The sequence below is a fragment of the Dasypus novemcinctus genome, chromosome 4 (assembly GCF_030445035.2).
Source record: "Dasypus novemcinctus isolate mDasNov1 chromosome 4, mDasNov1.1.hap2, whole genome shotgun sequence".
Lineage (NCBI taxonomy): Eukaryota > Metazoa > Chordata > Mammalia > Cingulata > Dasypodidae > Dasypus > Dasypus novemcinctus.
Genome location: NC_080676.1, coordinates 78,025,672 through 78,052,168, shown reverse-complemented (window position 1 = coordinate 78,052,168; position 26,497 = coordinate 78,025,672). Strand labels below are relative to the sequence as shown.

The 26,497-nt window shown below is 37.8% G+C and overlaps 1 protein-coding gene across 2 annotated transcripts in view; it reads right to left on the bottom strand.

Annotated features, from left to right (window-relative positions):
* The window catches only part of KPNA1 (karyopherin subunit alpha 1), an 84,082-nt gene that overhangs the window by 46,428 nt on the left and 11,157 nt on the right, over positions 1 to 26,497 (bottom strand). For both annotated transcript variants that reach the window (XM_004467159.4, XM_004467160.4), the window contains exon 2: positions 16,833 to 16,966. In XM_004467159.4, the coding sequence (XP_004467216.1) occupies positions 16,833 to 16,961 (129 nt within the window). In that variant the 5' untranslated portion in view covers positions 16,962 to 16,966. The remainder of the gene's footprint in view (positions 1 to 16,832; positions 16,967 to 26,497) is intronic.

The following is a 26,497-nucleotide window of genomic DNA, read 5'->3' as shown; positions in this document are numbered from 1 at the left end:
TCCATGTGCCAGCTGGACCCTGAGCCTCAGTGAGGTTGCAACACCTACTCTCCAGTTCATTGTACTCACCCAAGGCAACTAACAAGGAGGCAAGTATGGACAGTACCACACCAAGGAACCAAGAGAGTCTACAACCGAAAGCAAGAGCCCCATCCATCAGTTCATCAGATGGATGGGACTCTTCCATATGGGATGGAAGCCCCCTCTCAATTAGAGGTGGAGTGGGCATCACCATCCCAGAATCCTCAGGATTGGGGAATGAAAGAAGGACTAGAATGGACTTACTGATATTGTACTATAGACTTGTTGTGATTCTAGCAATGAAAGAAGTTATACCATTGACGTGGAGACATGGTCATAAGAGTTGCTGAAAGTAGGGAGAGGGAAAAAGAGGTGTAATATGGGGGCATTTTCAGGACTTGGAATCGCCTATGACATTGCAAAGATAGATACAGGCCATTATACATCTTGCCATAACCTACAGAATGGAGTGGCAGAGAGTGTAAACTACAACGTAAGCAATACTCTGTGCTGTGTGGCAATGCTCCAAAATGTGTTCATCAATTGCAATGAATGTACCACACTAATGAAAACAGTTGTTAGTATGGGGAAAAGTGGGAGGTGTGGGGAGTGGGGTATATGGGAATCCCCTATAATTTTTTATTATGCAATGTACGCAGCACCTTTTAAGAATTAAAAATATATTTTTAAAAAAATGAATAAAGAGCACCAGAAATGGTACGTATGTGGTGATATACTTTTCAAACTTTTCTTATGTTTAAAACAATCTCTTCTGAAGACAGTGACCATTTCACACACACTAGGATTGCTACTACTATCAAAAGAAGATAATAACAATTGTCGGCAAGGAAGGAGAGAAACGTTTAGAACCTTCAAACATTGCTGGTGAGGATGTAAAATGACAAAGCCTCTTCTTGGGAAACAGTTTGGTAGTTCCTCAAAATATTAAACATATTAGCCAGCAATCCACTCCTAGTCTATTACTCAGGGGATCAGAAATGAAAATGAATGTCCACGCAAAAACATGTACATAAGAGTTCATAGTTACTATTCACAATAGTCAAAATCTGGAAACACTAATGTTCATCAATTGATGAATGTGTAAACAAAAAGTAGTATATCCACATGATGGAATATTATTTGATAATAAGAGGAAATGAAGTAATAGTATGTGCTACAACATGGATGAACCTTGAAACCATTTGGATAAGTAAAAGGGGCCAATCACAAAACATCAAATATCATTATGATTCCATTTATAAGAAATATCCAGAATAGACAAGCTATAAAAATAGCAAGTAGACTAGGGGGAATGAGGAAGGGCAGCGGAATAGGAATAGAAAGTGACTACTAGTGGATACAGGGTTTCTTTTTAGGGTGGCAAAAATGTTCTAAAACTAATTATAGTAATTGTTGCATAATTCTGTAACACAATAAAAACCATGAATTGTACACTATAGATGAAGTGTGTATATGTGAATATCTCAATAAAGCTGTTTTAAAAAAGATACCTGAGAGGCAGCTGTGGCGTAGGCAATTGAGCTCCTGTTTACCATATGGAGGACCTGGGTTCAATCTCCCAGACCTCCTGGTAAAAAAAAGAAAGAAAAAAGGCATCCCAGACAAATGATGCAACCAGACAGGAAAAAAAAAAAAGACACCTGACCATTTAAAGCAAAAGTAAAAACAGATGGGGGAAAACAATGTAAATGTAGAAGTAAAAACTAAGACAACATTGAAGCCAGCTAGTAAGACAGGAAATCAACAGATAGATTTGGGACCTGGCAATTAGTCCACATGGACACCAACAGCCCCAAGATGGGTACTGGAAGATGTCCCCTGGAAAATGCCCCCCCCCCCCACAGACACACACACACAAGGTTCTGCCATTCAGAACAAGATTTCCTCCAGAAGCCAGGAGAAGCCTTGGATATTCCCAAGGACTTTATCACTGGACCCTCCCAGGGGATTGATGGGTGGGATAATCAATCAAAACAGCAGACAGCTGGAACTCCTTCCCTGCCATTAGCAAAAGGGTGAAATAATTAATGGTTCAAAAAGCAGGCACAGGGAAGGGGCTGTGGCTCAATCAGTTGGGCTCCTGTCCCTGGGTCTGCGTCCCAGGGCCTCCTTGTGAAGGCAGGCTCTACAGCATGCTGCAGAAAGCCACCGGCCTGGGTGCTGCGGAGTGCTACCCAGCTCGCAAGCCCTGCAGTGAGCCGACTCAGCAAGGTGACACAACTAAAAGGGAAACTAGCCAAAACACAGAAGAGTGCACAGCGAACGGACACAGAGAGCAGACAGCAAGCAAGCCATGGGGGCAGGGGAGGGGGAGGGAATAAATTAAAAAATAAATACAGACAGAAGAACGCACAGTGAATGGCCAGAGAGCAGACAGCACGCAAAAGCAAAGGCAGGGGATAAAAATTTTTAAAAAGCAGGCACAAAGCCTGAACACTCTCTCTTGCCTTCACCATGTCCCAGTGCCAGTCCTGGTACCAGTCCGTGTGCCTGTTCCTGCCCTCTGCACCTCTGTGCCTGTTTCTGCCCTCTGCACCCTACTCTCACCTTTTTTCCCCTGCCAAGGTCGCCACACAAGTAAAACCTGGGCATTTATAACCTATAATGGGGACTTGTAGTCTGTAAATCAGCCCACTTTATCACTTTTCAGCCCCTTCCTTCCTACCTGGGACCCATGACCTGTTATTTTCTCTCATTTCTCTTTCCTGCCTACCCGAATAAATTCTGCAGCACAGTCAAGAATCTAGACAAAATCCGATAACAATATGGAGTAGTATAATACATATTCTAACCTCTAAAGCAACCACTAAAAAATAGATTAAGTCATGTTATATTCTGTCTTTAAGAGCTGCAATTTAAATATAAAGACACAAATATAACGAAAGTAAAAAGATGGATGAAAATATGCAATTTTTCCTTTTCAATGTTTTATATAGATATTTAACTATATCTTACCCAGGATCATTTGGGCACTTTAATACACACATAATTACAGCATCAAAATATAATAAAATAATAATCTACAACTCATAGCTGGTTATAAGGGTTAAAAACAATAGTGTGTAAAGTACACAGAACCAAGCCTCACAAACAATACACTAAACAGTTAATTATTATCCATAACCTACAATTACAAAATTTTTTTAAAGATTTTTTTCACTCTCCCCTTTTTCCCACCTCCCCACATGTTCTCTGCTCTCTGTGTCCACTCGCTGTGTGTTCTTCTGTGTCTGCTTGTTTTCTGGTCAGCAGCACCAGGAATCTGTGCCTCTTTTTCGGTTGCGTCATCTTGCTGCGTCACCTCTCCATAAGTGCAGCACCACTCCTGGGGAGGCTGCACTTTTTTCGTGCTGAGCAACTCCCCTTAATGGGCGCACTCCTTGCGTGTGGGGCTCCCCTACGCAGGGGACACCCCTGTGTGGCATGGCACTCCTTGTGCACATCAGCACTGTGTGTGGGCCAGCTCATCACATGGGTCAGGAGAGCCTGGGTTTGAACCGCAGACCTCCCATGTGGTAGGTGGACGCCCTATTAGTTGGGCAAATCCGTTTCCCATAATTACAAATTAACTCACCGCATTTTACTATTCTAGAACTTATAACTCTTATTCGCAACAGAAAACTAAATCTTAATTATACATAGAATAATTAAAATATACATATTTATCATTTTCCCCAAAGTCAGTAAGATTTTTTGTCAATTTAGAATAATCAACACATTTTACCTTATTTAATGAGACTTAAGGATTAAAAATAGTAGAGTTGGGCCTTTCTATCCTCTTCTCTTCAGAAAGACTACCCCTTGATGACAAAAAGAACAAGAAACAAAAAACATTCATCTTTGTTCAAATTAGGAGACACAAGTAATCTTAAATCGTATCTGTGACACTAGCAAACATAGAGGAATGGCACAGAGTTAGAACCGAGGAAGCAACAAACATAAGAACCTATGGAGTAATATACTATTAAGAAGCAAGCCCACACACCTAAGCAGAGTCTTGCAAGGTTCAGGAAACAGAGGATCAAGAAAGAACAGAAGGGGCAGCGGACTTGGCTCAATGGATAGGGCGTCCGCCTACCACATGGAAGGTCTTCAGTTCAAACCCAGGGCCTCCTTGACCTGTGTGGAGCTGGCCCACGCACAGTGCTGATGCACGCAAGGAGTGCCGTGCCACGCAAGGATGTCACCCGTGTAAGGGAGCCCCACGCTCAAGGAATGCACCCGGTAGGGAGAGCTGCCCAGAGTGAAAGTAAGTTCAGCCTGCCCTGGAGTGGTGCCGCACACACGGAGAGCTGACACAGCAAGACGATGCAACAAAAAGAGACACAAATTTCTGGTGCTGCTGACAAGAACAGAAGCAGACAGAGAAGAACACACAGCAAGTGGACACAGACAGCAGACAATGGGGCGGGGGGGTGGGGAAGGGGAGAGAAATAAATAAAAAATAAATCTTAAAAAAAAAAAGAACAGAAGGATGGAGATGAGGAAGAAGAATGAAAATATGGGTTTCATTTGGAAAAGATAGAATTAAAAGGACCAGTCTAGGAGGTCTAACTCAATGAAATAATAGAGGAAAAAAGAATTGAGTCTTCAGATTGAAAGTGTCTTTCTAAAGTCCAGCACAATGAATGAAAACTGTCTTTAAAATGAAAAAAACCACAAGGGCACATCATTATACAATATCAGAACTAGGAATAAAGATCGTAACAGCTTTCAAAAGAAAGGTTACAAAGAAATTGTAATAGCATTGGAAGTTAAAACACAAAAAACTGTTTCTCAAGATCTGAGGGAAAATAATTTCCAGTAAGACTTGTGTCTCAGGCAAACTGTCAATCAAATATGAATATAAGACACTTCAATACAGCACTATGAATAACTGACAGAATAACTAAACATATGAATAAGAAAATAAAGAACCTACAGGAGAGAGGCCTGGAAGAAAGTCTAGAAATGACAACTGTATCAGTAACAGTAATTAAAATGTCAAAAATAAAATGACAGATAAAATGAAAAGATCAAAATGAATGAAATAAGAAGTGCCTTTACAGTAATAACATTGAATGTTAATGGATTAAACTCGCCAATCAAAAGACACAGACTGCAGAATGGATGAGAAAATATAAGCCATCCATATGTTGTTGGCAAGAGACTCACCTTAGACCCAAGGATACCAATAAATTGAAAGTAAAAGGTTGGGAAAAGATACTCCATGCATGCAACAACCAAAATAAAGCTGGGGTAGCTATACTTATATCAGATGATATACACTTTAAAAGCAAAACTGTTATTAGAGTCAAGGGAGGATATTACATATTAATAAAAGGGACGATTCACCAGGAAGAAATAACAAGCATAAATATATATGCACCTAACCAGGATGCCCCAAGATACATGGGGCAAACACTGACAAAACTGAAGGGAGAAATAGACATCTCTACAATAATAGTTGGAGACTTCAATATACCACTCTCAGCATTGGGCAGAAGATCAATAAAGAAACAGAGAGCTTGAATAATATGATAAATGAACTAGCCCTAATAGACATATACAGAACATTGCATCCCAAAACAGCAAGATATACATTCCTTTCAAGTGCTCATGGATCTTTCTCCAGGACAGACCATATGCTGGGTCACAAAGCAGATCTCAATAAATTCAACCAAATTGAAATTATACAAAGCACTTTTTCTGATCATAATGAATAAAGTTGGAAATCAACAAGCGGCAAAAAAAGGGAAAATTCACATACATATGGAGATTAAACACTCTTAAATAATCAGTGGGTTAAAGAAGAAATTTCAAGAGAAATCAATAAATATCTTGAGATGAATGACAATGAGAATACAAATGATCAGAAACTATGGGATGCTCCGAAGGCAGTGTTGAGAGGAATATTTATAGCCCTCAATCCTTACATTAAAAAAGAAAGAGTGAAAATCAATGACCTAACCACACCAGCTGGAGGAACTAGAAAAAGAACAGCAAACTAATCCCAAAGCAGGCAGAAGAAATGAAATAACAAGAATCAGAGCAGAAATAAATGAAATTGAGAACAAAAATACAATAGAGAGAATTAACAAAACCAAAAGTTAGTTCTTCGAGAAGACTAACAAAATCAACAAACACTTAGCTAGACTGACTAAGAAAAAGAGAGAAGATGCAAATAAATGAAATAAAAAATGAAAAGGGGAACATTACTACTGACCCCACAGAAATAAGAGAGAATAATACAAGGATACTATGAACAACTTTATGTGAAAAAACTAGACAATGTAGATGAAATGGGAAAATTCCTAGGAATGTACAACCTACACTGATGCTAGAAGAAAAAGAAGACCTCAACAAACCAATCACAAGAGACTGAAACAGTCATCAAACAGCTTCCCAAATGAAAAGCCCAGGACCAGATAGTTTCACAGGTGAGTTCTACCAAGCATTCAAAGAAGATTTAACACCAATCTTACTTATGCTCTTCCAAAAAATTCAACAAGAAGGAATACTACCAAACACATTCTATGAAGCCAATATCACCCTAGTACCAAAACCAGGTAAAGATATTACAAAAAAAGAAAATTATGGACCCATTTCTCTAATGAATACAGATGCAAAAATCCTCAATAAAATACTTGCTAATCGAATCTAACAACACATTAACAGAATTATCCATTATGATCAAGTGGATTTTATACCAGGCATGCAAAGCTGGTTCAACACAAGGAAATCAATCAGCATAATACACCACATTAATAAATCAAAGAAGAAAAATCACATGATCTTATCAATTGATGCCAAAAAGGCATTTGACAAAATACAGCATCCTTTCTTGATAAAAATACTACAAAAAATAGGAATTGAAGGAAACTTTCTCAACACGATAAAGGCCACAGATGAAAAACCCACAGCTGACAGTGTACTCAAAGGTGAAGACTGAAAGCTTTCCCATTGAGATCAGGGACAAGGCAAGGATGCCCACTGTCACCACTGTTGTTCAATATAGTGCTACAGGTTCTAGCTAGAGCCAATCAGACAAGAAAAAGAAATAAAAGGCATCCAAATTGGGAAGGAAGAATTAAAACTTTCACTATTCGCAGATGATATGATTGTATATCTAGAATATCCGGAGAAATCTACAGCAAAGCTGCTACAGCTAATAAATGATTTCAGTAGAGTGGCAGGATACAAGATCAATACTCAAAACTCAGTGTTGTTTCTATACACTAATAATGCACAATCTAAGGAGGAAGTCAGAAAAAAAATTCCATTTACAATAGCAACTAAAATGGTCATGGCAGAAGGGGTTCACTGCCATGACAGATGGCCCTTCTTTGGAGCTGGTGTTTCTGCGTGATGGAAATGGACTCAGAGGGGATCTCTTTTCACAAGACTTGCATGCTACTTTATTGGAATTGTAGTTGGTGCTGGGTTTAAGATATATGTAGGGGATTTGAATCTCTGGACTGATAATATGACACCCAGGCCCAGAGCCTCAACAGACTTCAGCTCCTACACTTTGACTTATTGGACTTACTCCACTCAGCTAACATGGAGTTGAAGAAGGTCAACCACCACAACATGGAGCCTAGAGTGTCTACAACTAGAAGCGGGAAGAGTGCATCCAGTACCCATGTGGAATCTAAGCCCTCACTTGACATAGGTGTGCAATGGACACAACCAATCCAATGTCCACAGAGAAAATGTGGAATGGGTGTGGGAACGGTAGCCATGGGGGCTGCTGGGTGTGGGGAACGGGAGGAAGAGATGAGATGTGGAGGCGTTTTCGGGACGTGGAGTTGTCCTGGATAGTGCTTCACGGACAATTACGGGACACTGTAGATCCCCCCAGGGCCCACTGGATGGAACGTGAGAGAGTCTGGGCTATGATGTGGACCATTGACTATGGGGTGCAGTGATGTTCAGAGATGAACTTACCAGGTGCAATGGATGTATCACGATGATGGGAGAGAGTGTTGCTGTCGGGGGAGTGGGGGGCGGGGGCGGTGGGGTTGAATGGGACCTCATATATTTTTTTTAATGTAATTAAAAAATAATAATAATAAATAAATATTAAAAAATAAAAAAATAAAAAAAAAAAATAGCAACTAAAAGAATCAAATATTTAGGAATAAACTTAACCAGGATGCAAAGCACTTGTATTCAGAAAACTATAATGCATTGCTAAAAGAAATTTTAAAAGACCCAAATAATTAGAAGAACATTCCATGTTCATGCACTGGAAGACTAAATATCATTAAGATGTCAATTCTACCCAAATTGATATACAGATTCAATGCAACCCCAATAAAAATTCCACCTGCATTTTTTAAGCAAATGGAAAACATAATTAACAAATTTATCTGGAAGGGTAAGAGGCCCCAAATAGCCAGAAATGTCTTAAAAAGGAAAAGTGAAATTGGAGGACTCTCACTTCCAGACTTTAAATCATATTACCTAGCTACAGTGGTAAAAACAGCATGGTATTGTCACAAAGATAGACGCATAGACCAATGGAACCGAACTGATGGTTGAGAAACAGATCCTCACATCTACAGCCCAGTGATTTTTGACAAGCCTGTCAAGCCCTCCCAGTTGGAGCAGAACAGTTTATCCAACAAATGGTGTTGGGAGAACTGGATATCCATAGCCAAAAGAAAGAAAGAAGACATCTACCGCACACCTTATACAAAAATTATCTCAAAATGGATAAAAGACTTAAATATAAAAGGAAGTATAAAAAAGGTCCTAGAAGAAAATGTAGGGAAACATCATCAAGACCTGGTGGTAGGTGGTGGATTCTTAAAGCTTACACCAAAAGCACGAGCAACAAAAGAAAACATGGATAAATGGGACCTCCTCAAACTTAAACATTTCTGTGATTCAAAGGACTTCATCAAGAAAGTGAAAAGGCAGCCCAGTCGATGGGAGAAAATGTTTAGAAACCACTTATCCAACAAGGATTTGATTTCCATTCTATATAAAGAGATCATCCAACTCAACAATAAAAGAGCAAGTAATTCAATTAAAAGATGGGCAAAAGATTTAAATAGACATTTCTCCAAAGAGGAAATACAAATGACCAAAAAGCACATGAAAAAATGTTCCATAGCACTAGCTATTAAGGAAATGAAAATTAAAACAACGAGATATCAGCTAACACTACACAAAACGGCCATTATTAAAATATTAAAAAAACGGACAACAATAAGTGCTGGAGAAGATGTAAAGAAATAGGTACACTCCTTTACTGTTGGTGGGAGTGTAAAATGGTGCAGCCTCTGTGGCAGACAGTTTGGCGGTTCCTCAGGAAGCTAAAGATAGAACTGCCATATGATCCAGCAATTCCTCTACTAGGAATATATCCAGAAGAACTAAAAACTATGACACAAACAGACACCTGCACACCAATGTTCAAAGCAGTGTTGTACACAATTGCCAAAAGATGGAAACAACCCAAGTGTCCATCCACCAATGAATGGATGAACAAAATATGGTATGTACGTACGACGGAATACTACGCTGCAAAAAGAAGAAACGAAATTGGGACATATGTGATAACATGGATGAGTCTTGAAGACATTATATTAAGCGAAGTAAGCCAGACACAGAAGGAAAAATATTGCATGGTCTCATTAATATGAACTAAATACAAATAATAAACACATGGAATTAGAACCTAGAGTATAGGCTACAAGGAGATAAGAGGAGGGTTGAAAAGAACTATGGCTGCTTAATGTATGTGGAAGTTTTATTAACTTGACTGTAAAAGTGTGGAGATGGATAGAGTTGATAGTAACAGATTATAGTGACTAACAACTGGTTTATAAATGGGATTGTGACTGAAAAATGTAGTCGGGGAAGTAAATGTCAATAGAAAGAAAGCTAAAGAATAATCTAGGGATCCAGTAACACAGTGATCCTGGTTGAGAATTGTGGTTAAGGACACAAATGCAAAAGAGTCCTTCTGTGAGCTAGAGCAGATGTACATCACTATTACAGGTGATGGGAATATGGAGAAACATGGGAAAACTACAAGTCGTGTGACCTATACACTGTGGTTAACAGAACTACTATAATATTCTTGCATTAATGCCAAGCTATACTGTGTTGATAATAGAGGTGTATGGAAAAAGTGTGCCAAATGTATGCTATGGACCATGATAGGTGGTAATAGTCTGATGATATTATCTCATAATCTGTAACAAATATTCCCACCAGGGTGTGGAGTTGTACGGGAAATCTAAGAAATATAGTTGGTAGTAATATTTTGACGATGCTCTTGTATAGTATAGTTTGTAACAAATGTTTCACACCGATGCAAAGAGTTGGTGGAGGGGTGATGTATGAGACTCCTGTGTGATACTATGTATGTTTATTTTGTACGTTCACAATCTTTACTATACACTTATTTTTTATGTGCGTTCATGTATGAATGATACACTTCAATAAAAAAAAAGGGAAAAAAAAAAGACACACATAGGAGAGATAATGAGACAGAGCAGACTAGGGAGCTGAGGTGGCACAAGAGAATGATCACCTCTCTCTCATTCCAGAAGGTCCACCTAATGAGAATATAAGCAGACCAGGAGAACACACAGTGAATGGACACAGAGAGCAGACAATGGAGGGAGGGGGGAGAAATAAATAAAATTTAAAAATTTTAAAAAAAATTTAAAAAAAAGGATTATACACCATGATCAAGTCGGATTTATTCCAGGAATGTAAGGGTAGTTCAATATAAGAAAAGCAATCAATAAATATAACTTGTTATTATAATGAAGATTATAAACCATATAATGATATGAATTGATGCATAAAGGGCATCTGACAAAATCCACACCCTTCTTGATAAAAACACTTAAAAAACTAGGAATAGAAGGGAACTTTCTCAACATGATAAAAGGTATTCATGAAAAACTCATAGCAAATATCATACTTAGTAGTGAAAGACTGAAAGCCTTCCTCCTAAGATTAGGAACAAGATAAGACTTCCTGCTGTCACCTCTGTTACTTGTACTGGAAGTTTCAGCCAGAGCAATCAGGCAAGAAGTAGAAATAAAAGGCATCCCAATTGGAAAAGAAAAACTCAAATTATTCCTATTCACAGGTGATGTGATTCTATATATAAAAATCCCAAAGATACATAAGAAATCTACTAAAATTAATAGACAAATTCAGCAAAGTTCCAGGGTACTAGATAAACACACCAAAGTCAGTTGGGTTTCCATACACCAGTAATGAGCAACCTAGAAAAGGAAATCAAGAAAACAATTTCATTTATGTAAATAAAATACCCAGGAATAAACTTAAAGAGGTAAGATTTGTACACTAAAAACTACAAAATTGCTGAAATAGCAAAGCTGCCTAAAGCAATCTGAAAATTCAACACAATCCCTATCAAAATTCCAGCAGTCTTTTTTGCAGAAATGGAAAAGGCGTTCCTCAAATTCATGTAGAATTGAAAGGGGACCCAAACAGCCAAAAACAAGCTGAAAGAGAACGATGTTGGAGGACTCACATTTTCTGATTTCAAAATTTACCACAAAGCTACAGTAATTAAAACAATGTGGACGTGGATGTGGCTCAAGCGGTTGAGCGTCCACCTTCCACATGGGAGGTCCCAGGTTGAGTTCCTACTGCCTCCTAAAAAAAGAGAAACGAACAACAAGCAAAACAAATGAAAAAACAAACACAGGCAAGTTGATGTGGCTCAGTAGTTGAGCACTAGATTCCCACATACAGGGTCCTGAGTTCAATCCCTGGCTCTCAGGGCCTAAAAAAAAACAAACAAAAAAAACCCACAATGTGGTACTGCCATAAAAATAGATATAGAAACCAATGGAATTGAATTGAGAGTCTAGAGAGAATTCCACACATCTGTGGCCAGTTGATTTTTAACAAGGATCCCAAGTCCATTCAATGGAAAAGAATAGTGTCTTCAACAAATGGTGCTAAGACACTGGAAATCCACTTGCAAAAGAAGAATGTGGACCCCTACCCTCACACCATACACAAAAATTAATTCAAAATGGATCAATGACTTAAATAGAGGCACAAATACTATAAAACTCTTACAAGAAAATGTAGGGAAATATCTGCAGGACCTTGTAAAATCTAAATGAATTCTTAGATTTTATACAAAAGTATGAGCAATAAAAAAAAAGCAGATAAAAAGGACATTATCAACAAAGTAAAAAGACAACCTACAGAATGGGAGAAAATATTTGGAAACCATGTTTCTGATCTAATAAGGGTTTTAAATCCATAATACATAAAGAACTCCTACAACCCAATGAAAGAAAGACAAACAATCCAATTAAAACATGGGCCAAGGACTCAGACATTTCTCCAAAGCAGCTCTTCAAATAATAAGTATATGAAAAGATGCTCAACATCATTAGCCCTTAGAGAAATGCAAATTAAAAGTACAATGAGTTATCACTTTGTACCCACTAAGATGGCTATTACTTAGAAAAAACCTGAAAAAGAACAAGTATTGGAAAGTAGGAGAAACACGGAATGTAAATGGTGCAACCACCATGGAAAGCAGCTTAGTGGTTCCTCAGAAAGTTAAAGATAGAATTACCGTATGACCTAAAAATTCCACTCCTGGGTTACACCCCAAAGAACTGAAAGCAGGGACTTGGACAGATATTTGTAGCTGTATGTTCATTACAGCATTATTCACCAAAGTCAAAACGTGAAAACAACCCAAGTGTCCATCAAGAGATAATGGATAAACAAATGTGTTATGTCCAGACAATCAAATATTCAGCAATAAAAAAAAGTGAAGTGCTGATACATGCTGCAACATGGATGAATCTTAGATATCACATTGAGTGAAATAAGCCATACACAAAAGAACAACTATTATATGATTTCTCTCATATGAAAGAGTATAAACAAATTCATAGAGACAGAAAGCAGAATAATGGTTACCATGATTAGGGGGATGGGGGAGAATGGGGAGTTATTGTTAAATGAGTATGAGTTTTGGTTTGAGATGATGAAATAGTCTGGAATAATGGTGAAAGTTACACAGTATTGTCAATGTACTTGATGTCAAGGAATTATCCACTAAAAAATGGTTAAAGTAACTTTTATGTTACGTGTATTTAACCAAAATTAAAAATAAATACATAACTAAAAAAACAAAAGGAACGGGGAGCCAATATGGCTCAGTGGTTCAGCGCCAGCTTCCCACTTACTTCCTACTTAGTGTCCCAGGTTCAATTCCTGGCCCAGTTCCTCAAAAAAAATTTTTTTTAATAAAAATAAAAAATGGAATGTAGAATAATTTTCAGCTATGCAAGGGCTCAAAAAATGTGTCTCCCACATGCCTTTTCTGAGAAATCAACTAAAGGATGTGCTTAAGAAAAAAAGGAAGTAAATCAGAGAGAGGAAAACAGGATCAGGGAGTAGAGGATCATCAGAGGAGAAGTGAAATTCCCAGCAAAGGGGAGTCCTAGGATTACAATTGTACAGCAAGCTCATAGGATAACCATTACTAATTAGAGTACGAGAACAGAAATGTAGGATATAGATCATCTCCAGAGGAAAAAAATGGAATTGAGTGATTATCTGAGAAGTTTAACAAAAGTGGATAATCAGACAAAAAGTAATACAACAGCTGTAGGAGGGAATGAGAAGCCATAGGCAGGAATTCAAAGAAAGCCAAGCAGGTGAAAAATGAAAAATTAATTCCAGGAAAAACAAAATACAAGAAAGGAAATGTAACCATAGCACATGTAACTCAGCTCAGCAATCAACAGTACTTACATGTTGTAATAAAACTATACTAGGGGGAAGCGGATTTGGCTCAATGGATAGAGCATCCACCTACCACACAGGAGGTCCAGGGTTCAAATTCAGGGCCTCCTGACCCATGTGATGAGCTGACCCACACGCAGTGCTGATACGCGCAAGGAGTGCCGTGCCACACAGGGGTGTCCCCCGTGTAAGGGAGCCCCACATGCAAGGAGTGCGCCACGTAAGGAGAGCTGCCCCACGCGAAAAAAGTGCAGCCTGCCCAGGAGTGGCACCGCACACATGGAGAGCTGACGCAGCAAGATGACACAACAAAAAGAGACAGAGATTCCCAGTGCCACTGACAAGATTATAAGCGGACACAGAAGAACACATAGTGAATGGACAGAGAGAGCAGACAACTGGGGGGGGAGGGCGGGGAGGGCCGGGAAGGGGAGAGAAATAAAAATAAATCCTTAAAAAAAAAAAACTATACTAGGAGAATGAATGTAAGGGGAAAAGTGGTATAAGAGTTACATATTCACCTTCCACCTATGCATGCTACTTGGAACTATAGCAGTATAAACCATACTGAACAGTTAAATTTACTCAAGAAGGAGACCAGGAATATAGATGGTTTTAGTTTCAAGTATTTTAGCACTACCTTTTTCACCTATGTGCATGTATTACTTGACAAAAATTAAGGTTTTTATTTTTTAAATTGCCTAAATAATTATAATTTGTATACCTCATTAATAGACCTCATATTGACTGACCTTGTCAACCAAGTTAAATGATGGGTAGAGTTAACTGTAAGTTTATCAACTTTCTCATTCCAGAAGATATTTCCTATAACTATCAACACATTGAGCAAGCCTCCATTCTTTATCACTATGGATTTTACAAACTTTTTATTAGCACTATATTACCTACTCACACTGAATTAGGCAAGAGTCTACTTAATTCACAATATTTTAACAATAAATGTAAAATGTTCATCATTTTGTAAAAGAAGATTTGCAAGCATTTGGAAAGAACAACATCAATTTGTTAACTATTCTGCCAAAAGTAACTTTAGTTTGGTCAATGCCAATGGGATAGAGGTATTTATTCAGTGCTACCTTGAAACAGATATGAAGTGTCAGTCTGCTAACAGCATAGCCCTAAACAGGAGTTCTTAACCAGGGGTCTGTGAGGTTGAAGTGAAATTCAAAAAAATATTATTCTTGTGGGGACGTGTTAGTGTGGGTATGATATATCTATTAAATAATACACAGTATAGTGTGGACTCAGTAAGGGGTCTGTAGTTTCAAGTGACTGGCAAAGGGGTCCAAGAACAAAAAAGGTTAAGAAACCCTACCCCAAAAAGATGCAGTTATCCTTGACAGCATCAACTCCCTTACTATCGCTATCCTCAATTCTAGCAGTTCATTTGGCATAAGTCAGCAACTTTTCTAAATAGATGACAAAGGTTATTATTATTCCATCACTGTGAAACACGTTGAATAAAGAGGCAATAAGAAGGCAAAAGCAGTTCATTTTATGAATATATGGCTACTTCTTCTGCAAAGATCATAAAGCAAAATGTCAGGAACTCTTACTTAATTTGCTTCATTCCATATAAACTCTATTACATTTTTACAAACTCTCCTTGCCTCACCCACACCATGCCAAATAATAATAAAATATTTCAAACATCTACAGCCCTAATAAAAACACTAAGATTGTAATATACTCTTAGACATCAATTAACTAGATTTTTCTATTACAGTGTTTCTCAAAAGAAGAGTAGTGTTGAAGATCTCCCATTATAGCTATAAAAAAAAATTCTTGGGAAACAGACTTTGGCCCAGTGGTTAGGGCGTCCGTCTACCATATGGGAGGTCCGCGGTTCAAACCCCGGGCCTCTTTGACCCGTGTGGAGCTGGCCATGCGCAGTGCTGATGCGCGCAAGGAGTGCCGTGCCACGCAAGGGTGTCCCCCGCGTGGGGAAGCCCCACGCGCAAGGAGTGCGCCCGTGAGGAAAGCCGCCCAGCGCGAAAAGAAAGAGCAGCCTGCCCAGGAATGGCGCCGCCCACACTTCCCGTGCCGCTGACGACAACAGAAGCGGACAAAGAAACAAGATGCAGCAAATAGACACCAAGAACAGACAACCAGGGGAGGGGGGGAATTAAATAAATAAATAAATCTTAAAAAAAAAAAAAATTCTTGACAGTTTATTTCTCAGGTATGAGGGTTCCTCAGAAAGTTATAGATAGAATTACTATTATGACCTGATAATTCATTTATATGCCTCATTATAAGCTTGTACAGTGTGGGATCAATGGTCCTTCCAGGTTCAAAATCCTCTCCTTAAAAAAAAAAAGAGTCATTTAAGCCCTTTGTCTTTTAATTATTTTTGACTGAAGTGATGGACCATTTGTCCTAAGCATTTTCAGAGGAGAATAAGTTGAGGGTAAATCTTAGGTATTTCTATAGACCTTCTTGGGTTAGAAAAGATTTTAAAAATGATGGCTAAATGTCCTTTAGAGGTTTGAAATGATACATTATCTAAGATTTTACTTTAAAATACTATAAAAGAAAGAAATGCAAAGATAAACAGACATTAAGCACATGTGGCAAAATGCTGACAATGGTTAAATCCAAAAACTGGGTTTATGATGTTCATTATCTATTCTTTATTTTTGTGTCTGTTTGAAAACTTTCAAATTAAAGTTTACAAAGTAATGCAATGTTTTTATTGGCCATTCAAGAATTCTATAAGAAACATTTTCATAAAATCTTAAGGATGGTGCAATTTTAGAAAAATAAAAAAGACTTAAAAGAAATAGGCCAAAATGTTAAACAGTGGTTATATTGGGATAATGGGGGCCTGATAGATCCTTATTCTTTTATTCTACCTCCTCCCTCCCCCACCAAAAACAGCACAGATTTTCTACTGCGGATTGTAAATATAATAAACTTTGTAAAATAAATAAATAAAAGAAGTTGATTTCAGGTTTAAAATGAACCATTTATTTTAAATAAATCAGTAAAGGTAAAGGACTTACTTGCTCTTCTCTTTTCTGCTTGCGTAACTGAAGTCCTTCTTCCTCTCTTCTTCTACGCATTTCATCAGGATTCAAGGATTTATTCTTGTAACTCTTCAGGCGAAAGTTCTCTTTTCCTGGGGTAGTCATGATTTCTACAAAATTGGGGGTGGTGGGTAAAGAGATGAACAGACTGTAATGAGTTCTGTTATTCTAAGAGTTCAGCCTTTAAAAATACACATACCAAACCCCAAACCACAGAAACCCAGGAATAGTTACTTTTTTAAAATACTTTTATTCACACAAAAAATTACGAACTATACAATTCACCCCTTTCGAGCATACAATTTAATGCTTTTAGTGTATTTAGATATGTGCAATCATCACCTCAATGTTAGAACATTTCCATCACCTCAAAAAGAAACACTGGGGAAGCGGATTTGGCTCAATGGATAGACTGTCCACCTACCACATGGGAGGTCCAGGGTTCAAATTCAGAGCCTCCTGACCCATGTGATGAGCTGGTCCACGCATAGTGCTGATGCACACGAGTGTCATGCCATGCAGGGGTGTCCCCCACATAGTGGAGCCCCACATGCAAGGAGTGAGCTCCATAAGGAGAGCCACCCAGCGCAAAAAGAAGTGCAGCCTGCCCAGGACTGGCGCCGCACACATGGAGAGCTGACACAACAAGATGATGCAACAAAAAGAAACACAGATTCCAGGTGCCGCGGACAATACAAGCGGACAAAGAAGAACACACAGCGTATGAACACAGAGAGGAGACAATGGGGGAGGGGGAGAGGGAAGAGAAATAAATAAAAAATAAATCTTAAAAAAAACAAAAAAAACACTGTACACTTTTGCTATTACTCTTTATCTACCCAACTGCACACTCTACCATCTTAAGCAACCACTGTTCTCTTAATACTTCCTGACTCTATGAATTTGTCTATCTGGACATTTCAACATTTCATACAAATGTAATCACGTAATACGTGGTCTTTCATGCCGGGCTTCTTATACTCAGCATAATGTTTAAAGTTCCATCCATGTTGTAAAATGTATCAGTATTTCATTCCTTTTTATGGCCAAATAATATTCCATTGTATGGATATACCATATTTTGTTTATCCATTCATCAGATGATGGATATATGGGTTGTTTCCAATTTTGATTAAAAATATTGCCACTTTAAACATTTATGGACAAGTTTTTGGGGTAGACATATGATTCTAATTCTCTTAGAAATTTCTTAGGAGTAGAACTGCTGGGTCATATGATAACTCTATGTTTAATCAACTGAGGAACTGCCAGACTGTTTTTCAAAGTGGTGCACCATTTTACACACTGGAAGTGTTCAAGGGTTGCAAATTCTTCATATCCTCACCAACACTTGTTATTATCCGACTTTTTTGATAACTAGCCATCTTAGCAGGAGTAAAGTAGTATCTCTTGGTTTTGACTTGCATTTCTTGCATGACTAAAAAAGTTGAGGGAAGTGGATTTGGCTCAACGGACAGACCATCCGCCTATGACATGGGAGGTCCAAGGTTCAAATTCAGGGCCTCCTGACCCGTGTGATGAGCTGGCCCATGCACAGTGCTGATGCATGCAACGAGTGCCATGCCACGCAGGGGTGTCCCCCCCATAGTGGAGTCCCACACACAAGGCGTACACCCTGTAAGGAGAGCCACGCAGCACAAAAAGAAGTGCAGCCTGACCAGGAGTGGCAATGCACACACGGAGAGCCGACACAGCAAGATGACACAATGAAAAGAGACACAGATTCCAGGTGCTGCTGACAAGAATACAAGTGGACAAAGAAGAACACAAAGTGAATGGACACAGAGAGCAGACAACGGCGGGGAGGGAGGGCGGAGAAGCAGACAGAAATAAAAAATAAATCTTAAACAACAAAAAAAAAGGTTGTGCATCTTTTCATACGCTTCTTAGCCATTTGTATATCTTCCATGGAGAAATGTCTATGTAGATACTTTGCCCATTTTTTTAACTGGATTGTCTTTTTTTTATTGGGTTTATAGTACTTTACACTATAAAGTACTATATACTCTGGACAAAAGTCCCTTATCAGAGACATGATTTCCAAATATTATCTCCCATTCTGTGAATTGTCTTTTCATTTCCTTTATATCATAAATGTCCTTTGAAGCATAAAATCTTTAAATTTTGATGACTTCCAATTTTTCTATTTTTTTGCTCATTCTCATGTTATTATATCTAAAAATTCTTTACAAAGTCTGAGATCTTAAAGATTTATCCGTTTTCTTCTAACATTTGTATAGGTTTAGCTCTTACATTTATGCTTCTGATCCATTTTTAGTTAATTTTTGGATATGGTATGACATAGGGGTGCAACTTCATTCTTTTACATGTGATTATCCAATTGTCCCAGCAACATTTACTGAAAACACAATTCCTTCCCACTGAATGATCCTCACACTCTTTTTGAAATCAGTTGACCACAGACACACTGTTTCATTTCTGAGCTCTCAATTCTATTACATTGATTAATATGTCTATCATTAAGCCAAATTCACAATGTCTTGATTCCTGCTGCTTTGTATTGTTTTGAAATTCAGAAGTTTAAGTCCATCTACTTTATTCTTTTTCAAGATTGTTTTGGCAATTCTGGATCCTCTGCAATTTCATATGAACTTTAGAATAAGTTTCTCAATTTCTACAAGTAAGTCAGCTCAGATTCTGAAAGGGATTAGGTAGAATTTGTAGATCAATATGTAAAGCCATCTTTAACAATTATTGTTTTCTGAACCATAAACACAGGACATTATTATATTAGACCTTCTTTAAGTTCTTTCAACCATGTTTTACAGTTTCAGAGAGTAACTTTTACATTTCTTTTGTTAAATTTATTCCTAAGTATTTTATTCTTTATTTTATTTTTATTTATACCCCCATTCCCCAAGATGGTTCGCTCCTCTGTCTGCTCATTTCTTCTCCATGAGGTACCAGGAACCAAACCTAGGAACCTCCCACATGAGAGAGGAATGCCCAATGGCATGTTCCGTATCTGCTCTTTGTGGGCTGCAGCGTCTGCTGGCTTGCGGCACCTGCTTGTTGCAGTGGGGCAGAGTCTAGCTTGTAGCAGCGGGGTGGAGTCTAGCTCACTGCAGCAGGAAGTGACATCTAGCTTGTTGTGGTAGGAAGCGCATCTGCTTGTCTTGTATTAGGAGGGACTGGAACCCATACCCAGGACTTCTCATGTGGTAGGTGGGTGCCCAAGTGGTTAAGCCACATCTGCTTCCCTATTCTTTTTAATGGTATTAATAGTATAAGTGAATTTTTTTCTATAACTTCCGCACCCTTGCTGAATGTGTTTACTAGTTATGATAGGTTTTAAGTGGCAATCTTAGGATCATGTCACATGCAAACAGAAAGGATTTTTATGTTACTTTTTTTTTTCTTCTTCATTTTCTTTTAAATGTTACTTTTAAAAAAGCATGAGGCCCCCCACCCCCCCTCACCCCACTCCTCCCACATCAACAACCTCTTCCATCATTGTGGCACATTCACCGCACCTGGTGAATATATTCTGGAGCACTGCTACACCACATGGGCAGTGGTCTACATTGTAGTCTACACTCTCCCCCAGTCCACTCGGTGGGCCATGGCAGGACACACAATGTCCAGCATCTGTCCCTGGAGCATCACCTAGGACAACTCCAAGTTCTAAAAATGCCCCCCTAGGGAAACGGACTTGGCCCAGTGGTTAGGGCATCCGTCTACCACATGGGAGGTCCGCTGTTCAAACCCCGGGCCTCCTTGACCCATGTGAAGCTGGCCCATGCGCAGTGCTGATGCAGGTAAGGAGTGCTGCGCCACGCAGGGGTGTCCCCGCATAGGGGAGCCCCACGTGCAAGGGGAGCCCCACGCGCAAGGAGTGCACCCGTAAGGAGAGCCGCCCAATGCAAAAGAAAGTGCAGCCTGCTCAGGAATGGCGCCGCCCACACTTCCCGTGCCGCTGACGACAACAGAAGCGGACAAAGAAAAAAGATGCAGCAAATAGACACAGAGAATAGACAACCGGGGGAGGGAGGGGATTAAATAAAATAAATAAATCTTTAAAAAATAAAAAAATAAAAATGCCCCCACATCATATCTCTTCTTCCCTCTCCCTACCATCAGCAGCTACCATGGCAACTTTCTCCACATCAATGCTACAATTTCTTCCATTACTAATCACAACAGTTCCACAGCGGAACACCAGTAAATCTACTCTAATCCATACTCTAGTCATCCTGTGGACCAAGGGATGGTTATATTCAGTCTCCCTCTACATCAAGACAGGGCTTAGATTCCACATGGATGATGGATGAAATTCTCCTGCTTGCAGTTGTAGGCACTCTTGGCTCCCTGGTGTGGTGGCTGACCTTCTTCATCTCCCTGTAGCTGGCTGGGGTAAGTCGAATAAACCAGAGGGTAGGAGTTGCAAGTCTGCTGAGGCTCAGGGCCTGGCTGTCACATGGAAAGTCAAGAGATCCAAGTCTCCTGAGTATACACCAACCCCAACACCAACCACAGGTCCAGTAAAAGTAACAGAAGAGGCATGCATAGAAAGGTCAAATGTTACTTTTTAATTGGAGAAGTTGTGGATTTACAAAACACAATCATGTATGATACAGGAATCCCACATACCACCCTATTATTAACAACTTGCATTGGTATGGTAAATTTGTTAACAAGAGATGAACACATTTTTGTAATTGCACTATTAACTATAGCTAATATAAGTTGATTTATACTACAGTTCATTATTTGCTTTGTACAGTTTCATCAATTTTTTTAAAAATTTTATTTTCCTAAATATAGTTTTAATTCTTCCTTCCCAATCTGGATGCCTTTTATTTCCTCATCTTACCTAACTGCCCTAGCTAGAATATTAGTTAAATAGAATTGGTAAGATCAAACATCCTTGTGCTGTTCCAGATCTGAGAGGGAAAGCATCCAGTCTGACATTAGCTGTGAGATTTTTGTAATAGCCTTTATGAGCTGAGGAAATTGCCTTCTATTCCTTTTGTTGTGTCTTCTCATCATGAAAGTATTCTGCATTTTGTCAAATGTCTGAGTCTATTGGCATTTCATGTGACTTTTGTTTTTTATCTATTGATATGATGCATTACGTTCATTGATTTTCAAGTGTGATGCCAACCATGCATTCCTGGGATAACCCCCTACTTTTCATGGCATATAATTCTTTTTATTTTATTGCTAGATTCAGCTTGCTAAAATTTTGTTGAGGAATTTTATGTCTATATTCATAACAAATAAGGTGGCAGATACCACCTTAACAAAGTTGCCAGAGTTGCCATCAGCACTCATGAGACAAATGGACATCAAGTACCTCCGAATGCAATGCACTGAAAAGAACACATCATCACTTATGTGGTACACCCACCAAAACTGCATAACCTAAATCTAATAAGTGAAGAAACAAGAAATAATCTCAAACTGAGGGATGTTCTAGAAAATAAACGGTGTTTAAACTTTCTAAATGCCAAAGACATGAAAGACAAAGAAAATAAGGAACCATCCCAGATTAAAGGAAATGAAAGTAACTTAATAATGAAGTACAACACATGAACATCAGATTTCTTTTGCTATAAAAAACATTAGTGAAACAGTTATCAAAATTTGAATAGGTTCTATAAGTCAGACTAATACATTGATACTAATTTTCTGATTTTGAAAACCGCAATGTAAGTATGGAATAGAATTATTGCTATTTGTAGGAAATAAACCCTGAAGTAACTAGGGGTAAAAAAATTATGTCTGCAACTTACAAGCAGTTCAGAGAGAGAGTAAATGGGGTAAAAGGTAAAGTGTTAACAGTTGGTGAATGTGGATGAAGGGTATACAGAAGATCTTTATATTCTTCCTGAAACTCTTCTATAAGTTTGAAATTGTTTCAAAATTAAAATACAAAAAACAAGAAATTCTAGAAAGACATGTTTACACAAAAATTAACTACTCACTTCTTTTTATTAAAGTGCCATAGGAATAAAGTCCAGAGAAGAGGCCTGGCCTTGAAGCCCTGTGTTCAAATTTATTTCTCAGTAGGATAATATAAGGAAGATACTAGACTTCTATGAGCCTCAGTGTCCTCATCTGCACAATGGAGATAAAGCTACCCCATAAGGTAAAGAGAAGTAGTAAAAGCATTCTTCCCACTGCCTGGCCCATATATAGCACATACTTGATGTCTGTGTAATGAAAAAATGGCTGTAAATAACTCTAATGGTTCAAAAAATGATATCTTCTGAACTAAGCTGATCAGGGATGGCTTCAGAGAGGAGATGGTGTCTCAGCTAGGTTGTGAAAGATAGTATTTCAGCACTTGCAGTTCAAAGAGAAAGACCTGCAAAACAAAGAGTATAAAGCAACACACAGAAGTTAGAAAGAGCAATTGAAGAGGAACAGCAGTAGGCCCACTATTATTAGAGCAGTCATTCCTTAACAGGAATACACAGACTCGAGAAGTACCAAGAGAAATCTTGGGTTTTTCTTTTCTTTCTTATGTTTGTTAAATTGTATCAAAGAACTCACAAATGCTTTCAAAACTCAAATCTTTTCTACCACCCATACAGTGTGCCCTTGTGCCTTTGAACTATTTTTCCTTTTAAATTACAAAAAACTCACAATTTCAATACAAAACCCAAACCATACCGAAGGATATAAACAAAAAAATCCAAGTGTACCTTCCCTGGTTTGTCCCTCTCTTGGTTTCCAAAGGTAACCATCAAATTCTCTGAATATCTTTTCAAAAACTGTTATACAAGTATATGCATATCCTTTTGTTTTTATTATACACTGACAAGATAATTATATATACAGTTCTGAACTTTTTGCTTCAATTTCGGGGAACCTTCCTTATCACTTGCCTACAGAGTTAAATCATCTTTTAACTAGTATAGCATTTAATTTTTTTTTTTTAAGATTTTTATTTATTTCTTTTCCCCTCTCCCCACTGTCTGCTCTCTTGTGTCCATTCGCTGTGTGTTCTTCGTCAGCTTGTATTTTTTGGCAGTGGCACTGGGAATCTGTGTCTCTTTTTGTTGCATCATCTTGCTGCATCAACTCTCTGTGTGTGCGATGCCATTCCTGAGTGGACTGCACTTTTTTTTTTCCATGCAGGGCAGCTCTCCTTGCAGGGTGCACTCCTTGCACGTGGGCCTCCCCTAAGCGGGGATGCCCCTGCATGGCACAGCACTCCTTGCATACCAGCAGCACTGCGTGTGGGCCAGCTCACCACACAGGTCAGGAGGCCCTGGGTATCGAACCCTGGACCCTCCACATGGTAGGCAGATGCTCTATCAATTGAGCCATGTCTGATTCCCAGTATTTAATTTTTATACCACCATAATCAGACCTGACAATTAAGCTTGTCTCCAATTTTCTATCGAAATGTTCCAACAAATATTCTTTTTCATATATATGCATTTTTATGCAATTATATCCATGAATAAATTCTTACAGCAGAATCTCAAGGTCAAAAGACAAATGAACTTAAAATTTTGATATTTTTAAACCATCCTCTAAAATGCTGCACCAACATACCAACATATGAATACTCCAGTTTCCCTCCTCATTTCTAACACAGGACACTATCCAACTTTACCATATTTGATAGAGTGATTGTAAAAAAATGTTTCTCCCTGTTTGGGAAGGAATTTTATAATTATGCATTTAATTTAGCATCTTTTTCTAAGTTTATCAGGCCTTTTTACTTTTCTCTCAACATCCTATTAATTTTTTCTTTTTTTTAGGCCAGTAAAAAGAATTTGGGAACTGGGGGAAGGAACAGAGTTTGCTGAGAAAGGGGAGAGAAAGACAAATATACACCAAGATTTGATGCAGGCTTCTCTAGGCAGAGAAAGCCCCTGTTAATTTTCTAGGTCAATTTTTCTTTTTTTTTTTTTTTTTTCTGTCTAACTGACTTCTAAGAACTCTGTCATATTTTTAAAACTTTTTTAAAAAGTCCTTTGTCATATTAAAACCTTTTATCTCTTAACTTTTATTTATGGTTATTTATTCCCTGACAACAAAGGTTTTAAATATTTGTATTGTCAAAAGAATGACTGCTTTTCTGAATGCAATCTGGATTGTGTCATGCCTATAAAAGACTTCCCTAAACAAAAATTAACAAAAAAAAAACAAACCAGAAAACCACAATCACCAATTTTTAATTAGTTCTTTTATGGTTTTATTTTTGTGTTTCAGTCTTTGATCCATCTAGAATTTATACTGATGTAAAGAGAGAAGCAGGAATATAATTTTCCCTCAGACAGCTAGTCATTATCCATCTCTCCACACCGATCTGATCTGCCACCAAAACATATGAAATTACCAAGAGTTCCCTAAGACTCTTCAGGGGTACCAAGAGGTCAAAACCATTTTCATAATACTACTAAAATGTTATATATCTTTTTCATGTTCACTCTCTCACAGTTTTCAAGAATTTCAAGACGTGTATGGCATCATCGCTCTGATTCCTAATGGAATGTATACCTGTGTTCCTGTTTTTAAAATGTCTGTTTTAACCTCTAGTGTAGCGAATACTGATAGATATAATGCATGTAACAAAAGGCATTTGGGATCCTCAAAAATTTAACAATGTAAAGAAGTTGTTAGCTAAAAAAACTTGAGAACCAATGGTCTAATTTGTTTTCTTGAGTTAAAAAAATAATAATCCTTTGATAGAAAGTATTCAATTCATAGTTTAGAGATTTAACATTTTTATAATACGGTGTCTTTTCAGTCAAGAATTAAATATGTATTTCTATTTATCTTTTTTTGGTACAATGATAAATGTGAATTTCCTTCCATTACATTCTGTCTACTGTCTATATATAGGAAAATTACCCATTACTATATATTAATTTTTTAAACCAGTCACTAAACTAGCTACTGACTTCTGTTTCTAATACTTTCAGCTAACACCTTAGTATTTAATATATCAAAAAAAAAAAAAAAGATAATTTTTGCCTTCTTCATGGCATTGTTTGTATCCCATTTCATTTCCCTTTTTTTTTTAAACTTTATTTCAACTTCAAAAATAAAATAATAGACAAAAAGTGCTTAACAAATTATGGAAGCACTACTTTAAAAATTCATTTTCCTTTTTAAACTATAAACTAATACTTCCAGGTCAAAGATGAATATAAAAGAAAGAACTGACATTTTTTGGTCTCATTTCTGATCTTGATTTATGTCTAGTATTTTATATTAACTATAGTATTGTCTTTTTTTTTAAGTTCAGGTTTACTGAGATATAATTTTCATATTAAAATTTACAATTTTCAAGTTCTTTGACTTTTGAGAAACACATAGTCATATCAACACCACCATAATTAAGATATAGAACATTTCATCACTCCCAAAAGTTCTATCAGTCCTCTTTCTAAAAAAATCTACACTCCCTAGGACAGGAAACCACTGATCTGTTTTCTGTCCCTACACTCTTGAATTTTCAAATGAATGGAACGATACAGAATGTACCTTTTTGAGTCTGGCTTCTTTCACTTGGCATACTGCATTTGAGACTCGTACATTATTGTATGTATCAGTAATTCATTCCTTTTATTGCTGAGAAGTATTGCACTGAATGGCTATTCTACAATTTGTTTATTCACCAACTGATAGGAACT